The sequence below is a fragment of the Silurus aristotelis genome (assembly GCF_946808225.1).
Source record: "Silurus aristotelis genome assembly, chromosome: 13".
NCBI lineage: Eukaryota > Metazoa > Chordata > Actinopteri > Siluriformes > Siluridae > Silurus > Silurus aristotelis.
Window position 1 is genome coordinate 28,417,828 of NC_139586.1, and position 20,968 is coordinate 28,438,795.

A 20,968-nucleotide genomic window follows, 5' to 3' on the forward strand; every position below is an offset into this window, starting at 1 on the left:
TATTTTATAGTTTTAATATCAAATTTAAATCAAATTCAAATTGTATTTGTCACATACATATTTATACAGAGTATGACATGTAGTGAAATTCTTTTTGTTACTGTCCGACTTGTAAACATGAAAAGAAGTACAATATAATGATAAAAAATAAAATAGTAAAGTAACGTAAAAATAAATAAAATAATGTATAAAAGTATATTAAAATATAATCTGACTATAAAGTATTAAAAGTTTAAAATATAAATATATATGTATATACACAAACATGAATTAATCAGAAGGGATGGAGGGATGTGTGTGACAGATTATAGGCAGAAGTACAGATTAAAGTGACCCCAGTATGATTGTGATTGTCATTAATGTGTCCATGTGCTGGTATTAAAATCTAAAAGTGAAAAGGTATAAAGTGACGCTGTGCTCGTCCAATCCAGAGTTACAGCGGCTCGGTCCAGAGATAAAGTTTATCCACTAGTGTAAGTAATACAGATAATAGTGAATAATTGTAAATAATAATTGTGCAGTGAAGGAAGTAGATGCAGAGAGAAATCCAGGTGCTTGTTCTTGGGTGTTTCCTGGTTTAAACTCAGAATAGCCTGTGGGAAGAAGCTCCTCCTCATTCTCTCTGTGTTTGCTTTCAAGGAGCGGAAGCGCTTTCCTGAACGTGACAGAGAAAAGAGTCCATTGTTGGGATGGCTGAGGTCCTTCACAATCTTCCTGGTTCTGGTCCGGCACCGCGTGCTGTAGATGTCCTGCAGGTCAGGGAGCTCGGTGCGCATGGTACGTTCAGCTGACAGCACCACCCTCTGGAGAGCTTGTCTGTCCTGCATGGTGATGTTCCCAAACCAAGAAGTGATGTTACCTGTCAGGACACTCAGTGGTGCAGGTGTAGAAAGTCTTTAGCACCTGAGAGGGTAGTTTAAAGTCCCTTAGGCGTCCCAGATGGTACAGACGCTGCCAGGCTTCTTCACCTGAGTGTTGATGAGACAGGTCAAAGACAGGTCCTTTCCCAAACTGTTACCACAAAGTCAACAATTTAATAAAAGATCTTTGGATGTGGGCGCATTCCATTTTCTCTTCACTTGAACTAGGAGACCCAAACCTGTTCCACCATGAGAGTGCCATTGTGCACAAAACCAGCTCCATTAAGATATACCTTTATGGATTGGAGTGGAAAATCTCCTGCTATAGAGCTTTGACCTCAACCCTATTGAACATGATGGACAGGATGTGAACGCTGACTGCACCTCAGGCCTCCTCATCTCACCTACATCACCTGACTTTCTATCACCCTTGTGGCTGAATGAGCACAAATATTCCAAAGGACATTTCAAAATCTAGTGGAACAGCTTCCCAGAATAGTACTTGCATACCCATCAGCAGGTCCTGATGGTTTAAGAATTAAAACTAGCTTGTTGTGTTAAATCATGCGTAGGTTTCTTATATGCAGTATCATATAATGACATACAGTACAGTACAGTGTTAAGTTCATCACTGAGGCTGTACTGTGTACACACATCAGCACAGGCAACTGATTATATATCTCACATTTACTGTCATAAAAATATCAAACCTCATTTTAAGTAGCTGCAGCAGGGAGTAAGCATTCTAGAGCAAGTTCATGTCTTTGTTATTGGTTATAACATGGAAGCTGGAGAATTTGGAAAATACTTACACATTGAAAGAAATGAATGTGATGTGGTTGTACAAACACTAACTACACCCCTAACAATAAAATCTACATTCAATAACTTTTTATATGAATTGAGTTCATGCTGCATCTGGTTTATAATCACACAAGCCATAAGGGCTCAGTTATGGACATATTCCCCAATATTTGGTCGCCATCATTTTAGGGAAATATGTTGGACAAAACTAATGCCACTGATAACTGAATTTAATTATCGTCAGCTGTAGTAAATAGTAAAGAGCAAGCCTACGTATGCCAGATCAGATGGAAAAAGCTCACACTGGGTTCTACACTTCAACCCATTTCAGCAATCTCTGATTGACCCTTCCTTACAATACACGTTTTATCGCACTGGTTAAATAGAAATCAACATGTCAGATATTTTCAATCAGTATAAACAAAGACTGAGGTATGAAGTAAGTCCTTTATTTATTATAAAATGAGTCAGAACACTTTTGGGCTTCTGTGTGTAGAGTATCAGGTTTGTTTAGTTGCTAGTGAGCAGAGACACAGGAAAGAGGAGGGGTGTGAGCCCCCTGCTGGGCAAAACATTCACATTGCTTCACCACAAAATTGCTCTAGAATTAAAATGAATTACAGCTAGAGATTTTTTGATATGGAAAAAAACGTAGCTGTGTGGAATAAAGTTCATAAGTTGGGGTTAGCACTTTATGAACTCAAGCTAACTCCCAACAAAATGCCTTTCGAATATATATATATATATATATATATATATATATATATATATATATATATATATATATATATATTACAAAGCCAAATTATACAGAATGCCACAAATTGAGCTGGTTGCTATTTTTGGTCCAGGTCTGCAAACGCTGTAAATCCCCCTTACACATATCTGCTTACACGTGGCCCATTTTGGCGGTTTTGTGTCAATCCAGGGAAGAACAGCGGTGTAGCTTTAGCTGCCTCACAGCTCCAGGGTCCACAGTTTGGTCCAGAGCTTGAGTTACACTGTGCAGTGTAGTCTGTCATGTTTCTGCTGGATTCTCTGGTTTCCTCCTACCTACCAAACCAGGACAGGTACTTTGGCTCAAAATGGCCATGTCTCTATATCTAGCTAACTGGTTAAAACTCTGAGTTACTAAATAGAAGCTGCCAAGCTGCCACCATTTGGTCCTTGAGCAAGGCCCTTAAACCTCTCTGTCTTCATTTACAAGCTGGTATATATAAAGAGAAATTTACACTGTGCTGTAATGTATATGTAACAGGTAAACGCCTATTTCTTTTCCATATGGTGCCTTACAATGGACTCACCATCGTACCTAGGATCACACCATGCCCAGTGTTTCTGAGAGAGACTTTGGATCTGCCAGGACTCTGTCCCAGATAAAGTAGTTATTGAAGAAGAATGAATACATCAATCCTGCAGCAATCAATCTTATTACTTTTTCTTGGTATGTGCAGCGATGGTCATGACACCTTCTTCCAAGATCTAATTACACAGATAAAAATATATCTTATACATAATACATGATATGTTCCATAGTTAGAAATAGTGATTAGACTTCACTGATTTATGTATGAAATCAAACCAAATAACAAAAATAAAGGTTTCCCAATGTGTCACTGGTGTGATCATGTACCTGTTGTGTACAGAGTGTTTATCTTTTACCTGGAAAGCCACATGTGGTTTATGCAATCATCAAGATTGAAGCATTTATATGACATTGTATTTATAGGTAGACTGTATTCACGTTTTCGAGTCAAAGATATTAACATTTATGGCATTTGGCAGACGCCTTAAGACGACTTACAGTTATCTCAGTTATACAGACGAGCAATTGAAGAACCCAGGAGCTTGGCGATTCAATTCAAGACATTTTTATTAGTGGAGCGTTTTAAATAATGGACATTGTCGCAAAACAGCATTTTTTTAACAGAGATAAAGATGTCACGAATGTCATTGTCTGGTTCCTCCTAAAGTTTCTTCCTAATGCCGTCTCGGGGAGTTTTTCCTTGCCACAGTTGCCACCGGCTCGCTCATCAGGGACAAACTTACTCATAAAGAACATCTTCACTTTTAATCACCACATTATCTGTGTAAAGCTGCTTTGAGACAATGTTCATTGTTAAAAGCGCAATACAAATAAAAATGAATTGAATGAAGTTGTATAAAAGAATGTATAAGTTTAGTGCCTATACGTTTGTTAGTTATAATTGGTATAAAAGTTTATCCATAATGGCGATGGTTGCATGAAAAAAAAAACCTCTCTTGACAGAAACCAAACTCAAGAGAACCCATCATCCTCCTCAACACCAAATGAAAGTTAAATCATTGTTGGGGTGTGCAGTGATTCGAATCAATGACCTTCAGATCAGAAGTCCAACATCTCATCCACTAATCTCTGACTTCCACGCAAGTATATATATATATATATATATATATATATATATATATATAAAAACAAGGTGTGGCAGGGTGTCCTCCTCAACACCAAATGTATATTTATAACAGTTAAATCATTGTTGAGGTGTGCAGTGATTTCAACCAATGCACACCTCAACTCCAACTTCCAAACAAATATATATAAATAAGAGTTGGAGTAGCAACCAGGGTGAAAACGTGCTGAGGAACCTCTATATCTGATTAATTGGTTATTGGTTATTGATTAATCACTTTGTGCTTTGCAGGTGGGAGAAACCTTTGGCCAATACTCCAACTTCCAATCTCTTATCTGAGTAAGGCGGTGGCCTGGAGAAAGCTGAGAGTATCCGAGCACAGTCACGTTGTTCTCAGTGAGAATGGGGTGAAGTCTAACAGGCTGAGCGCTGAAGAGCAGCTTCACTCCCACGAGTCGCATTCCTGCGATAGGCATCGGGAGCAGCCGCGCGCGCGCATACCTGTCATATTCCTCACCAAATGCTGCACTTCCGTGTCATGTTGGTCTGCTGACCGACAAGAATGCGAACGAACTCGGTGAATATCAGCGCTTTCGGTCTTTTCCATGAAGACTAAAAAAGTTCGTTTCGGACCACACTCCAGTTCACCTGAGCGCGAGATGGATCGTGTTTCCCACCGAGACTCCCAGACCGCCTAAGCTTCCGGAACAGGTGTGACAGCGAATGAAGGTGAGTGATTTTTACTCCATTTGTCTGTCGGACCATCTCAGAAGACTGTTTTCTACACTTATCAGAGCACATCAACCTCAATTATTTACAATGTAAACCGTCGATTATTTCCTTCTTTGTGTTGGAGCGAAGATCTACCATCGATCCCCGTCTCAGAAGCTACTCCTCCACACACCAAAATGGCACCCAGAAGAACCAGCGCCATCAACTTCACCAGCAACCAAAAACATTGCATGGAAACACGTTGGAATTATGAAACGAAAACCACAACAACAACAAAACAATCGCTCTCAGTTTCTCGATAAAGAACTCCTCCGTCTGCTCTACTGTTCAATGAGCACCTGAAGTGTTGAAATGAACCCAAGTGGAAACTAATGAGAGTTTACTACAACACTGAAGATGTTCATCAGACACCCCCTTTTACACCTCCTGAACCTTACAGAAATCAAGTAGACCTGATCAGGTGGATCTGCTTTTGAGAGAATTTCCAGGAACTCTTTGTTTACTAATAAAGGAAACAATCCAAACCAGTGGCGTATAGAGAACAACACCAGGTTGATCATCTACATGTGATACTATAATCTCATGCTCTGGAAGATTATCACGACATGAGTGAAAATCATTGTGTGTGTTTTTTAATTTTTTTAATTCCAGTTTAATTCAATGTAGGTGAGCCGAGCATGTGTGAACAGGCATTTTTAAATAAATCGGATCATTTTTCCCTATGATAAGAAAACAAAAAAACAACAGAGTGAATCTGGACACAATATTGTTCTGAAATAAGGAACACTGTTTAACTGATATTTACATTTTTTTAATCCATCAAAAAAAATAAACAATCTTGCAGTTTAGGAGCTCGTATGAACTGTCCAACAAATACAGCGAAAGATTTAGGACAGGTATATAATTATGGGTGTAAGGAATGTAACTCCCAGTGTGAGGGATTGCGAGTTATAGGAGTCTGGTTTTCAGCCCTTGGCTCGGTGCCTGGGAGACGTGCACTGAACAATGACGAGAATCTTTTAACATCTGACCTGTTATGTTTTAGGGAAGATGGGGGGCTGCTGGAGATGGTGCTACCAAACCTGCACCTGCTGTCTGAGCGAGGAGGAACGGAAATCGGTCGCAATAGACAAGGAAATCAAGAGGATTCTGGCTGAACAGAAAAAGAAAGAGCGAAGAGAAATAAAAGTGCTCCTACTGGGTAATGAGAAATCCAGAGTGATTTATTTTACACGTAGCCACGTGATGATAGCTGAGGAATCTGTCTGAGTCAGTTCACTTGAACTGTGAGCCGTGAATTCATTTCTGAAGTAGAATATCTCATAGGGGGTTTTCTTCATGGAAACATCACCCAGTGACCTTCACAAGGGAAATTACATCACCACTATTATTATTATTATTATTATTATTATTATTTGTATTATTATTATTATTATTATTATTATTATTATTATTTGTATTATTATTATTATTATTATTATTATTATTTGTATTATTATTATTATTATTATTATTATTATTATTATTATTATTATTTGTCATGTTGCTAGCAGACTAGTAATAAGTAGATTGTAACAGTTCAAACAAGTGTAGTTTCACAAGGAAGCGGAAGTGTGGTTATCACAAGAATCGTAACTATTAGGCAACAGAGACGGTGTCCTTTACATGATAAACATCCAGTTTTCATAAAGCCGATAAGACGAGTGCATAGCATGAACAGGTAGACGAAAAAAAAAAGAGGAGCCGATCGTGTGTTTTTCTAAGTAGTCTGACGGTGCTGTCATGATGCCATGACGCTGTGGCTTATTTGATATGATAGAAGTTGCTTGCTCGTGTCATTAAGCAAATATTTGCTCGTTGAAGAAAAAAAAACAGTGGACAGCCGAGGCAGCTGTGATTCCTCAAAAACACACCCCGGTCGTGCGGTTGTGTGTTCCTCTGTAATCACACAAGCGCTAGATTAACTATATAAATTGGAGCCAAATATAAACAAGTGCTTAATCAAACAGGGAAAAGGACTGGGTGGAGTAGGTTGATTTTTTAACACCCCGAATTCCTGGTGTAAAAATGCCCCGTTTAACACGCCCTGCCCTGCGACAGGCTTTTTCAGTTTGTCCGCCTGAACACCTCCACTGTTCTGCTGCTTCATTCTCAACAGGATAGTTAACATTCCAATGTGTGCATGATGTGGGTCTGCATTCAGCTGATGCAAATACTCAGCACTTTCCTTCTTTCTTTCTTTCTTTCTTTCTTTCTTTCTTTCTTTCTTTCTTTCTTTCTTTCTTTCTTTCTTTCTTTCTTTCTTTCTTTCTTTCTTTCTTTCTTTCGTTATTTACTTGTTTACTTATTTATTTATTTGGGCCACTTTTATACCTGACCCCTGTTTTTCTTTATTCTGTATTTTATCTTATTATAATTTTCATCGAATTTAATTTCGGTATTTAAGTTGAATTCGGCTTCTCGGTATCTACATTTTGTCTTCCTGATTTTCCTGTTGTTCGTCGCTAGGCACGGGAGAGAGTGGGAAAACTACCTTTATCAAGCAGATGAGGATCATCCACGGCAAGGGATTCTCCGAAGTAGACAGACGCACCTTCACCAAACTGGTTTATCAAAACATCTTCACAGCAATCAAGGCCATAACAGCTGCCATGTCAACCCTCAGGATTCCCTACGCCAACCAGCAGAACGAGGTTTGAAGATCCTGTGGCTGTATTTTAGATCTGAATATTTTGAATGAGACTGAGCGATCGGTTTAGTCTGATTTGTCTGACATTAAAGTACTGATGAAAGTAGTTGAAGCTTCATGACACAATAATGAAGCACGGAGTACAGGTTAGTATATTTATATTAACAGGATTTGGCAGATGCCCTTACCCAGAGCAACTTAACATGAACCTGGCTCAGGGGCCCAGCAGTGGCACATTCAAACTCACAACCTTCTGTTCAGAGGTCCTCTGTCCCCTGAGCTACCAATGTCTGAATAAATGCACACAAATGCTGTAAATGTACATTTAAAGATCCCCAAAAAACTATGCTATAGAAAATTTATATAGGATATCAAAATACATTCAACCACCCCATCTCCTGGAGGCGAAATCTGCATGGCCTGCAGATAAATAACTCAGCTTTCATCATCATACTGCGGTTACCAAGCAAACAGGGTGAGATCATGCAAACACTTTCTTCCTCTGAGACACTTAAACCCATCAGTTACATCTGTTCTAACTGTTGCTCATGCTTACATTGTGTTCCAGGGCAGCATAACTCACTCTGAGAAAAGCTATCTGCCCTCTTTCACATACATGAACCTATAGACACTCACAATTAGCTTCTCTGTGAATGACAGGAGAAAGCGATTGAGAGATTATCCCATCCGATCCCATCCAATCCCATCCCATCCCATCCCATTCCATCCAGTGTCCATGTCCAGAGGACAATTGCAGATCCGCTGAGACATTTAGGAAAACCCAGTTTCCTGGAATCGAGTGATAGTCTGTTCATACAGATATATTTTTAAATAAACAAAGAAATAAATATTATATATATACATAGGTTTGAGGACACCTGAACATATGTGCATTTTGAACATTCCTACCATTTCATTTCATTTTATTTAATCGGGTTGAGGTCAGCATGCCGCTCAAGATCTTCCACTCCAACCCATATCTTCATGGAGCTGGCTTTGTGCACAGGCATATTGTCATGCTGGAACAGGTTTGGGTCTCCTCGTGTTCCTCTGAGTTTGTGGTAACAGTTTGAGGAAGAACCTCATATGGCTGAGAAAGTCAGGTGTTCCAATACTTGTCCATACAGTGTACAGCAGACCTGTGTATCTGCCACTTCACACCTAGTGTTTCGTATGATAGACTCCAGAGACCCACAGAAAGCCTGACCTAGATAAAGCACCGACTAAAGATGAACAACGAATGCCTACACTTGTTAGATGTAGATGGGAATATACACTGATTGTGCACATTATTTATTTTTGAATGCCCCTGTCTCAATATCTATAGGCACATGCTCAGAAGGTTCAAGCTGTAGATGTCCATCATGTAGCCCACCTGGATCGAGGTTACGTGGATGCTATTCAGTCTCTGTGGACCGACACCGGAGTTAAAATCTGCTACAGTCGCCGGCGAGAGTACCAACTCCTGGACTCTACTGAATAGTAAGTTCTGTTTAATTCATTGCAGGAAAACTGATCACAGTCATTCTTGTAAAAGGAGCACTAAAGATCCCGGTCAGTAGATATTACGCATGGCTCGTGTAGGCTGATTCGAGCTGCAGATAAATTGGGTAACACAATTTATTGTCCACACACTTGATTGAGGATTGTTATTTAAATCGAGGAAAGTACTGATGATGATCACTATATATATATATATATATATATATATATATATATATATATATATATATATATATATATATATATATATATATATATATGAACAGAAGCAGATATTACCACCAGATGGCGCCACATAGCTGCTCATGAAACCCGAGATCACTCCACAGGAGCAGCTTATCGTCTTCAGTGCACAATAAAGATTTTAGGAATTTTTGGAATAACCATGCATTTCGGAAGCATTGGAGGATTTTTTATGTGCACTTTCTATTGAAGTTCATCTTTGAATGTACACCCTTAAGTGTAGAAATTTAAATTCAGGTCTTTTTATAGGTGCTCTTTTGCAATCAGATTTGTGTGCAATCAGATTTGTGTGCAATCAGAGTAACGAGGGATTTGATTGTAGTTATTTTTGTCACATTTTATGCCACTGAATGTTTTGATGATATTTCAATCAGTGCATATGGATCTGTTAGTTTGGTAGGGTGCAGTACAACAAAAACCTGCTCCATAGAAAAGCTCCATAATGGTCCTTAGGAATAACACATTTTCGCATATTTGCAATATACACCATATAAACAAAAGTATGTGGGCACCATTTTTGAGCCTTATGTGGTCTTATTGTGGTCTCAAACTGTTGACAAAAGTTCGAGGCACACACTTGTACAGGTTGACTTTGGATGCTGTAGCGAAGTAGTAAGCTTTCCATTCACTTGTTCCAGCATGACAATGCCCCTGTTCACAAAGCCATCTCCATGAAGATAGAATTGACATGGTTTGGAGTGGAAGATCTTCTGCTATAGAGCTCTGATCTCAACCTTATTTAACACCTCTGGGACCTCACAGAACACCCTTGTGGCTGAATGAGTCTCCACAAATCTCCAGAAAATCTAGTAGAACATCTTCCCAGGAGAGTGAAGGTCATTATAACGGCAAATAATGGACCAGATATGGAATGGTATGTTCAAAAAAGCACATCCCAATTGAGGAGTCCCAAAATAAGGAGAACAATACAGACAGGACCTGCATGAGGTTGGGTTCTGGGTTCTCTACATTTCTCACACCTGTAGTTAAATGCGTTTTGGTTTATCAAAATGAGGTGATGGGAGATGTATAAGACAGGGTATGCAGTGAACAAAAGGATTATTAGAGCTCTAAGGATTCTAGTAAACAGTACAAACAGCCAGCGCCCTTTAAATAAATGTAGAGAAACAGTTCCTCATGGATTTTATTTTGGATTTCCACATAATTAGATAAATGTCTTTTCATGTACATGTTTTTTTTTCTTTCTTTTTAACAAACCCTCATGCACAATTAAATAAGTTGTGATTAAACCAATACACAAGCTTGCAAATGGAATTGTTTATTAGATAATTAAACGCTACATTACTGATTATCATCTAATTTCCTGTAATGGACAGAGCGAGGCATTTCCCTGTTCGACGTTAGTGCTAGGTCTTTCCCCATCACGACTTGCTTCCTGGATTTCTCTCTTTTCTCATTCTCTCTCTCTCTCTCTGTCTCTCAGCTTTCATCATCCAGTTCTCAGAACTCTTTCGTGATAAGAAACACAAACAAATCTTGGGTAACATTTAATTAAAGCTGGCAATGCCATTACAACCCAATTCACCTTTCAGCTTCCGTGTGTCCATCTGTTTTCACATAAACCATCTGATCGTTTTTTAATACACGTGATAAATAATGTTTTTGTTATTGTACCTCATCAAAGTATTTATTATTCGCTTGTTTCATTTACATATTCAACCACTTGTAATCATCAATTAGATACAATCAACACAGAAATCAAACAGCCGCCAAGAATTCCGGCTTATTTATCCCATTTTTACATTATTCTTTAAATGATAAGCAGCCAAAAATTATCCAACATTTCTTTTATTTCTCTCTGGCTGTTCAGTCTCCTCATTATACATTCATATGAAGTGATTTTAATCATCTCATCAATACGAACTTTTACTTCAGAGGGAATTTGTGATGGAGGTGGGAGCTCTGGGGGTTAAGGTTCTGGGTTACTGATTGGAAGGTCAGGGGTTTAAGCTCTGGTATCACCACAGCTGCCACATTTGGGTTCTTTATCAAGGCTCTAAGAAAGTATTTCACTGTGCTGTAAAGTACCTATAAAGCACCTTTCTTTCCAGTTGCATGAGATCATCCCAGCAGCTGCAATACAACCAATCTTGATCAGAATAAATGTATTTTGTGCTGTTGCTATGATTTATCTCTAAGAAGGCATGGTCATCGTTTCACAGGTAAAGTGAGACCTGTCACTTTTTGGGATTATCATAGTATTTCTTCATTAGGGGTTTGACGTGAACTGTTACTGTCTTTTATTGCTGTGAGATAAGAGTCACTGCGTTTCTGTACACCATGTTTGGAAACCCGTATAGTTTCATAGCAGAGCTATTGGAGCTTCACTCCAGTTGATGAAATGCAAATATTTTTGACAGGAGTAGTTCAGGATGAAAACTGAGAATCACTCATGCATTCTAATAACCATCCATCTGCAGCTTCATGTCCAGTCTGGAGCGCATCGCAGCCCGTGACTACATCCCCACTGCTCAGGACGTACTTCGGGTTCGTTTTCCAACTACCGGGATCAACGACTACTCATTCGTAGTGGAAAAGATCACACTCAGGTAATAGCACACCACTTTCAATACACACTTTTAAATCAGAGGTGCCAGAAGGAACCGAATAGGGCTTTTTTGCAGCAGTGCCAAAGAAGAACCATGCTTGGTTCCTCAAAGAATCTTTTCAGTTTTCTTGTTAAACCCTTTCATAGAGAAGCTGGTCCAGTACAGATCTTTGTAGAACCATTAAAAAGCAAATCCCTGACATTTATAATATTATGGAAGATCCAGCCAGTGTGTGACCTGCAGTATTGCGGCTGCTAATGATGTTTAGTGAAATCACAGTGTCTGCTCCGCTGCCTGTTTACCTGTCATGCTTGATTTATTTAAATTATTTGCGACAGCATTAGAATTTCTCGGACACGCCATTGTGTCCAAGGACATTAATGTTCTCTGTCTACCCCATTTCCTCCGTTTAAATGGATGACATGATCAGACAGAGCCATTACTTTGCAAATCAATTCCAAAAACCTGTGGAGAAAAATAAATAAATAAACGAAATAGCTGTCATGACTGATGTACATCAACCATTTAATCGTTATTATTCGATGCCTAATGAGATGCTCATATTACTTATTCGTGCTGTATTTATTTCTCCTAATGAGTGGCAGAAAGGAGGGGGGGGTGGGGGTGACTAAGTAACCTGTTTTGGGTTTGCTAGCTTAGCAAAAAAATAAATAAAAAGCCATTAGCAGGCTAGGAATATACTCGTGACATTTATATCGTACAGAACAAGCAGGTCATCTCTGAGTAACAGATAATATCTGTTTAGCTGCAATTGATTACAGAGTTTTTTCAGGTTCACTAGTTTAGCCAGCTAACAGTGAAATTTGCATTTTCTGACTAGCAACATATTCGCTAAAGTCACAATGTGAACTTTTTGCTAGATAGGTTTGATTTGATAGGGGTTTAGTCAGCTAAACACTTCAATAGCATTCTGCTTACTTGTTTGTATATGAGTGAGGCAGCTGTTAACTAGCTTAGTAAACAAACTACAACTAACTAGCGCCATGCTAGCTAAATTTACAATTTGAATCAGTCTGTAGTAATATCTGTTCATCTGCAGCTGATTATACAGAGTTTTATAAAAAATAAAAATAGTTGACTCGCAGTGAAAAAGACTAGCTTAGTAGCCACCTACATTGTATGGCCAAAAGTATTGGGACACCCGACTTTTACAGCCATATGTAGTTTTTCACCAAACTGTTACTTCTGTAAACTGTTAACTATGGGAACATCTTCCCAGAAGAGTGGAGGTCGTTGTAACAGCAAATGGACAGATGTGGTCAGGTGTCCACAAACTTTTGTCCATATAGTGTATTTGTGATTTAATCATTTTCACAGTCCACCAGCAGACTTCATGAGAAAATGATAACTTTTAGGACAACTTTTAGGATCAGTCAGATGAAGGTAGAAACCTGATGCTGATCTAATGTTGAAACTATCGGAAATCCTTCTGCTTCTGTCTGCTTCCCTCGTTTCAATCCGTAACACACTTGTACACTCTGATACAGAATTGTGGATGTCGGAGGGCAAAAATCAGAGAGGAGGAAATGGATCCACTGCTTCGAGAACGTGACATCGCTCATCTTTTTGGCTTCGCTTAGCGAGTACGATCAGGTCCTGGAGGAGAACAACAGTGATGTGAGTGGAAGAGTTTTTGCAGTAAAGCAGTTTCTTTCTTTCTTTTTCTCTGTTTTCTGGTAAAACATTACTAATTTTAGTCTTATTCAGTTCCTTATTTTAAGAAAAATGACAACAAGAAGATGAAGATTTCCTTTGAGCAAACAAATCTATAAATGGCAGATATTTCACTTTATTTTCATAGAAAAATCCTCCCTCAGCATGAAGAACAGCTTTACACTAGTTGGAGATTTCTTTCTTTCTTTCTTTCTTTCTTTCTTTCTTTCTTTCTTTCTTTCTTTCTTTCTTTCTTTCTTTCTTTCTTTCTTTCTTTCTTTCTTGTGATGCAGTTCATCTTTCTTTCTTTCTTTCTTTCTTTCTTTCTTTCTTTCTTTCTTCCTTGTGATGCAGTTCATCTTTCTTTCTTTCTTTCTTTCTTTTTTTTTTCTTTTTTTCTTGTGATGCAGTTCATCTTTCTTTCTTTCTTTCTTTCTTTCTTTCTTTCTTTCTTTCTTTCTTTCTTTCTTTCTTTCTTTCTTTCTTTCTTTCTTGTGATGCAGTTCATCTTTCTTTCTTTCTTTCCTTCTTTCTTTCCTTTTTTCTTTCTTTCTTTCTTTCTTTCTTTCTTTCTTTCTTTCTTTCTTTCTTTCTTTCTTTCTTTCTTTCTTGTGATGCAGTTCATCTTTCTTTTCTTTCTTTCTTTCTTTCTTTCTTTCTTTCTTTCTTTCTTTCTTTCTTTCTTTCTTTCTTTCTTTCTTTCTTGTGATGCAGTTCATCTTTCTTTCTTTCTTTCTTTCTTTCTTTCTTTCTTTCTTTCTTTCTTTCTTTCTTTCTTGTGATGCAGTTCATCTTTCTTTCTTTCTTTCTTGTGATGCAGTTCATCTTTCTTTCTTTCTTTCTTTCTTTCTTTCTTTCTTTCTTTCTTTCTTTCTTTCTTGTGATGCAGTTCATCTTTCTTTCTTTCTTTCTTTCTTTCTTTCTTTCTTTCTTTCTTTCTTTCTTTCTTTCTTTCTTTCTTTCTTGTGATGCAGTTCATCTTTCTTTCTTTCTTTCTTTCTTTCTTTCTTTCTTTCTTTCTTTCTTTCTTGTGATGCAGTTCATCTTTCTTTCTTTCTTTCTTTTTCTTTTTCTTTCTTTCTTTCTTTCTTTCTTTCTTTCTTTCTTTCTTTCTTTCTTTCTTGTGATGCAGTTCATCTTTCTTTCTTTCTTTCTTTTTCTTTTTCTTTCTTTCTTTCTTTCTTTCTTTCTTTCTTTCTTTCTTTCTTTCTTTCTTTCTTTCTTTCTTTCTTTCTTGTGATGCAGTTCATCTTTCTTTCTTTCTTTCTTTCTTTCTTTCTTTCTTTCTTTCTTTCTTTCTTGTGATGCAGTTCATCTTTCTTTCTTTCTTTCTTTCTTTCTTTCTTTCTTTCTTTCTTTCTTTCTTTCTTTCTTTCTTTCTTTCTTTCTTTCTTGTGATGCAGTTCATCTTTCTTTCTTTCTTTCTTTCTTTCTTTCTTTCTTTCTTTCTTTCTTTCTTTCTTGTGATGCAGTTCATCTTTCTTTCTTTCTTTCTTTCTTTCTTTCTTTCTTTCTTTCTTTCTTGTGATGCAGTTCATCTTTTTTTCCTTCTTTCTTTCTTTCCTTTTTTCTTTCTTTCTTTCTTTCTTTCTTTTTTTCTTTCTTTCTTTCTTTCTTTCTTTCTTTCTTTCTTTCTTTCTTTCTTTCTTGTGATGCAGTTCATCTTTCTTTCTTTCTTTCTTTCTTTCTTTCTTTCTAAATAACACTTACAGAACTCAGACGTATGTTTACGCTCATCATTTTGTTCGGTGAAGTCGCTTCCAATACCGCAGTCCAGAAGGAATTGCATGGTGTTGAAGTATGAAATGGTTGCCATGTTGATTTAGGATCCATGTGTGGGGGTGAGGCAGATGTTTTCTCCTGTTCTCCATTTTACACAGGTTTTTCTGTTAAAGACCAAAAAAATATTTGGACGCTTTCTTGTGTTGAATAAATCTCCACAAGCACATTCCAAAATCTTCCCAGAGAAATTGAGGGTAATGTAATGTGAAATGGAATAGCTCGTGCTCAGGTGTCCAAAAAATGTGTCAATTTAGTGAACATTAAGTATTTTCAGGATTTCTTACATTTGTAGGATAACATGTATTGCAGTGTTGTGCCACATTTCCCATAGGGTTCCAGTGAGAATTGAATCTCTGAAGTTATTTTTATTAGTTAATAAAGTTATCATTGTGTATATTTCTGCCTGATTAATTTTTTTATCAAAATTTCTTTCCACTTTATTCTGCAGAACCGTATGGAGGAGAGTCTGACGCTCTTCTACACGACCATCCACTCACCCTGGTTCGCTAATGCCTCCATCATCCTCTTTCTCAATAAAATGGACATCCTGGCTGAGAAGATTAAAATTTCCGATCTGCAGAACTACTTCCCGAGGTTCCAAGGTACAACCAGCTAAAACGACACACACCTCCAGTTCATACTATTTTAGGCTGATAAGGAATGCCATGGCAAAAGATTGTGTTCACTTGTGTAGTGCGAAAAGTGCTGTGAGTCACCTCATATCGCCGTATCTCCAAACCCTCACCTTCCCATTTCTGTCTGTTACTCATGGCAACCATGAAATGCATCAGCAATCAGGCAGGAAGACTGACAGCCTGTTGTTATGATGGTAGAATCTTTCCAGCTCTCACCCATGACAGCTGTTCGCATGATGGGATTTGTGGGGTGTGTTTTATATTCAGAGAGAAAAAGCCATGACATGAAGAGCCTTCATTAAATGTGCCGTGTGTCATTTTTTGAGCCCTCTGCTGCCTGTGATGTGAATTACAACTTCAGGAAATACATTGGCGAGCTTTTCCGTTCTCGTCATAACGCCAAGTTAACGCTTACTTTTGTGCAATGAGTGTGTATTACGTTTTCATATAAGACATCCATAAGAAAGCCGCAATATTCAAGCGATATATTCAAGCGATCTAGATAGATTTACATAATAAGATTCACAGACAAGTGGAGAACGCGTGCAAACAGGTGTATTATTTAATGTGTTTCACATTAAAAATTACTTTTTTGGACTATAATTTGTAATTATTTTTGCAACTTCTTTCAAATGTTTCGCATTTCTTTGTCCCTGCCGGGCTTAAATTAATACGATGAATGCGCAAAAATAGTAGTATACTATAATTATATGCTTTTATGCGCAAACAATACAATTTTCACGTCAATCTGTGTTCATTTTCAACATGAACCATGCAATGCAACTTAAATTCAGCATGTGCAGAATTTGCATTTTTTCATATTCATTGAAACATTTACTTACCCAAGCATATGGTTGGTGGGTGAATCTAACAAATAATTAGGCTATTTTAATAGCTAGAAGTCGAGCGATAGTGGATTTGACCGGTACTGATTGCGAGGTTGGAATGTATGTGCCGATAACCGATTAATCAAACGATAGTTTTTAAAATGGATACTGAAGAAAAAAAACCAACATAAAACTCCATGTAACATAATACTGAATGTTATTACAAAAAAAAAAAAACAGCACTGAATCATAAAAATGTGCTACATTTTAGGAAATACATATGAATATATTCATTCATAAATATAATTATATAATAAATAAATAGGGGGAGTGGTGGCTCCAGCGGTTAAGGCGCTGGGTTGCCGATCGGAAGGTCTGGGGTTCAAGCCCCGGTATCGCCGGGCTGCCACTCTTGGGCCCTTGAGCAAGGCCCTTAACCCTCTATGCTCCGGGGGTCCCTTACGAGGGAAATATCAAGGTCCGTGACGTCGGAGTGACGTAGGGCCGCCTTCCCGTGGGCTCACCACCTGCAGGAGGGACCGTAAGGGACGGTGCTGTGAGGATTGGGCAGCAGTCGAAGGCGGGGGCCTGCTTAGACTGCTGCCCCCGCGACCCGAATTACGGATAAGCGGGAGAAAATGAAATGAAATGAATAAATAATTAATTGAATATAGCGCTCAGAGTGCAGCACGCAGTCACGTGTAAAAACAAAATGCACGTGGGCATCAGTGGTTCTCCTCTAGAGGAGATCCGGAACCCGGAAAAACTACCAGTGTGGATTTTTGCTATCGGTGCCTAAAGGGACATTTTAGTTTGAAAGTCGACCTTTATTATCAAACACTGATATGATGTCAATGTGGGGCCCTAGTGTTGGGCCCTGTGTCCTAACCTGTAAACATGGGCATAGAAAAAATACACATACCCCGTACGCACGGGACCTAGCGTACGACCTTACTGCCTCTGTTGAAATTTTTTATGCAAAAAATAATCCGAATTATTCCAGTGTGTCTTTGAAATGCTATTATTATTATGATGCTTATATTTCTTGAAATCCCTCATATTCCATGCATTAAATCTCTAAATCCAGTGTAAAGCTTTCACATTTCCATTAACGCACCTCCTACCGGATTTGTTGTTGGCTTTGACCCTGTTTCACTAAACTCCACTTACAGGTAAGAAACGGGACGCCGATGCAGCCAAGGAGTTCATCCGTGAGATGTACAAGCAGCAGGCGCAACACCCTGAGAAGAAGGAAAACAAGACCATTTACCCACACTTCACCTGTGCCACGGACACCAACAACATCCGCATGGTGTTCAACGATGTGAAAGACACAGTGCTCATTAAGTCTCTGCAGGAATATGGTGTGCTGTGACCAGGCCATGACATGACTGCTCGTTAAGATTGTGGATAAACCCACCTCCCTTCCTTCATCTTCTTCTTCCAGTGTCATTTGTCAGACATTTGTCTAATTGTTTTGGGTGGTAGACATGATAGCTACTTCTCGAGATTTTGCAACAATGGAACAGTTCAACATCTTGGCTGAGGAACTCGTAAAGAACTCATAATGTTTTCTCAGTCATGCATCAGTGAGGGATATTTTTCCTCTTCATGCTTGGCAAGGGAACGATTCTGCTGTGAAAATGAACACGGGCTGCATTTTGCATTGGGATTGGTGCAGTGAAGACGTAGTTCCACGTACTAGACGGAGAGAAATCTGTAAGGACCTTTTTTTTTTTTATATTAACGTCTCTTAAAATGATGCTGCATATTACATCAACTGAATTTCTGGGGTTTTATGATTTATTGGTGTTAGTGTTATAACAGAACACATTGTACAACTAGTACAAAGGGCTCCATTTCTTCCTCTGGGACCAAGATCTTATGTCCTTATCTACAGGGACACCCCTTTGTATCAGTTTCATACTTTTGTTATCATTCTGTCTTTTTTTTTTTTTTTTTTTGCTCACTTCACTATACTCTATTTAACAAGAGTACAGATGCCCTCTGTATAATTTATATTTATCATATGGTCTTAGTATTGTGTCTTGCAAACCTTATAACTGTAGGTGCTTGGAATCCTTTGTGGCATGTAGAAAAAGCTGAATTCGTATCAAATAGAGAGAAAATATCTCGAAGAAATGAAGGACAATCCTATGTGTCATCTGCTCACCTTTGAACCTATGAATGATTTATTTGTGACATTGAGAATAAATGTTTTTCTTCATTTTTTAATATTAAATCAATACCCCCCATTGAAATGCAGCAGACTATATGGACAGAAGTTTCTAGAAACCTGAGCATTCGATGTGTTTTTTGAACAACCTGTTCCACATTTTGTTAGCATTTACTGTTGATGAGCGACACCCTTCTGGGCAGATGTTCCACTAGATTGTGTGGAGATTCACGAGGGTGTTAGTAAAGTCAGGTACTGATGTTGATGAGGAAGGCTGGGGTGCAGTCAGTGCTCACGTTCATCCTGTTCAATAGGGTTGAGTTCAGAGCTCTAGAGCAGGAGATCTTCCACTCCAACCCTTGTGGAGCATATCTTAATTGAGCTGGCTTTGGGCACAGGGTTATTGTCATGCTGGAACAGGTTATGGTCTTCACAGACAATATAGTCTCTCCATTCAGCCAATCATTTAACAATCACCATGACCACAGAGATCACACCGTTTCCTTATTCACCAGATGTACTCAACTTGTTCCTGTATGATTGTTCTTCCGTTACATGATTCGTACGAACACTGGGGAGAACATACATAAAAAACCCTAAGCTTTGGATGAAGGCAGGGCCCATCATGCTGTGTGAAGGCGATACTACCAACTGCACTACCTTGATTTGTCAATTATAATACAAATTATAATTCACTTAGCTTGTGATTAGATACCAGCATGGTTAATTATTTATCCTGCCCACAAAACTAAACCATCTGTTTGCAATGATAACCAATATTTCATGTTTACTGGTGTGTTTGTTTTCATAGTGCCTGATTTATGAGGGAAAAGGGAAACACATTAACATGGCAGCGAGCAATAAGCTACATTTGTATCGTCTGTTCCATTAAACATTCAGTAGTGCACTGTATACGACCTGTTCAATATCGCTTTATTCATGTATGTGATCGTTTTTTGTTTTTTTTTTACCCGGAAGCACCTGTTTTATGTTTCAATATTTCCTTACATTATTACCTTGACATTTTTATAGAAGTAGTTTTTTTGAGTTAGCAGTTGCTGCTTTACCTTCATGACAAATTCATGTAAACTAGGTTTGGAATAATAGATTTTCCCACCACCATCACCACCACCACCACCACCACCCCCACCACCACCACCACCATCACCACTATCACCACCACCACCACCACTATCAACACCACTATCACCACCACCACCACTATCACCACCACCACCCCCACCATCACCACCACAACCACCACCACCATCACCACTATCAACACCACTATCACCACCACCACCACTATCACCACCACCACCACCCCCACCATCACCACCACAACCACCACCACCATCACCACTATCACCACCACCACCACCACTATCACCACCACAACCACCACCACCATCACCACTATCACCACCACCACCACCACTATCAACACCACTATCACCACCACCATCACCACCATCACCCCCATCACCACCACTATCACCACCACCACCACTATCACCACCACCACCACCACCACCCCCACCATCACCACCACAACCACCACCACCATCACCACTATCACCACCACCACCACCACTATCAACACCACTATCACCACCACCATCACCACCACCATCACCACCACCACCCCCATCACCACCACTATCACCACCACCATCACCACCACCACCACCATCACCACCACCACCCCCCATCACCACCACTATCACCACCACCACCACTATCACCACCACCATTACCACCACCACCACCACCACCACTGTCACCCACTAGCTAAACCGTTTTAATTCTGCGATGATTTCCTGAAGTTTTTCTGGATGCAGGCCACGTTTTTTTAGATTATCAGTATAATATCAGTTACTGCCTAATACACACTATATACTACAAGGATAAAAGTTTGTAGACACCTGAGCATAAGATTGGTATGTGTTTTTTTGAACATCCTGTTCCACATTTAGTCTCCATTTCCTATTATAACAACCTCCACTTTTCTGGGAAGATGTTCCATTAGATTCTGTGGAGATTTTTGTAGTCGGCGTTCACATTCATCCTGTTCAATAGGGTG

The 20,968-nt window shown here is 38.8% G+C and overlaps 1 protein-coding gene across 1 annotated transcript; it reads left to right on the forward strand.

Moving 5' to 3' along the window:
- The first annotated feature begins 4,387 nt into the window (after positions 1 to 4,387).
- gna15.1 (guanine nucleotide binding protein (G protein), alpha 15 (Gq class), tandem duplicate 1) lies at positions 4,388 to 18,970 on the forward strand. Its single transcript, XM_083559346.1, has 8 exons — positions 4,388 to 4,783; positions 5,832 to 5,987; positions 7,295 to 7,479; positions 8,803 to 8,957; positions 11,663 to 11,791; positions 13,300 to 13,429; positions 15,696 to 15,849; positions 17,882 to 18,970. Exons 2-8 carry the CDS (start codon positions 5,837 to 5,839, stop codon positions 18,082 to 18,084), a joined length of 1,107 nt encoding a protein of 368 aa, XP_083415472.1. The 5' UTR covers positions 4,388 to 4,783; positions 5,832 to 5,836; the 3' UTR covers positions 18,085 to 18,970.
- Positions 18,971 to 20,968: the final 1,998 nt, after the last annotated feature.

Bases quoted from the DNA above. Each gene is read 5' to 3' on its own strand.
- gna15.1 (XM_083559346.1), top strand. From the start codon at position 5,837: ATGGGGGGCTGCTGGAGATGGTGCTACCAAACCTGCACCTGCTGTCTG. The intron at 5,988-7,294 runs GTAATGAGAAAT...GTTCGTCGCTAG, and splicing joins AATAAAAGTGCTCCTACTGG to GCACGGGAGAGAGTGGGAAA. The intron at 15,850-17,881 runs GTACAACCAGCT...CTCCACTTACAG, and splicing joins CTACTTCCCGAGGTTCCAAG to GTAAGAAACGGGACGCCGAT.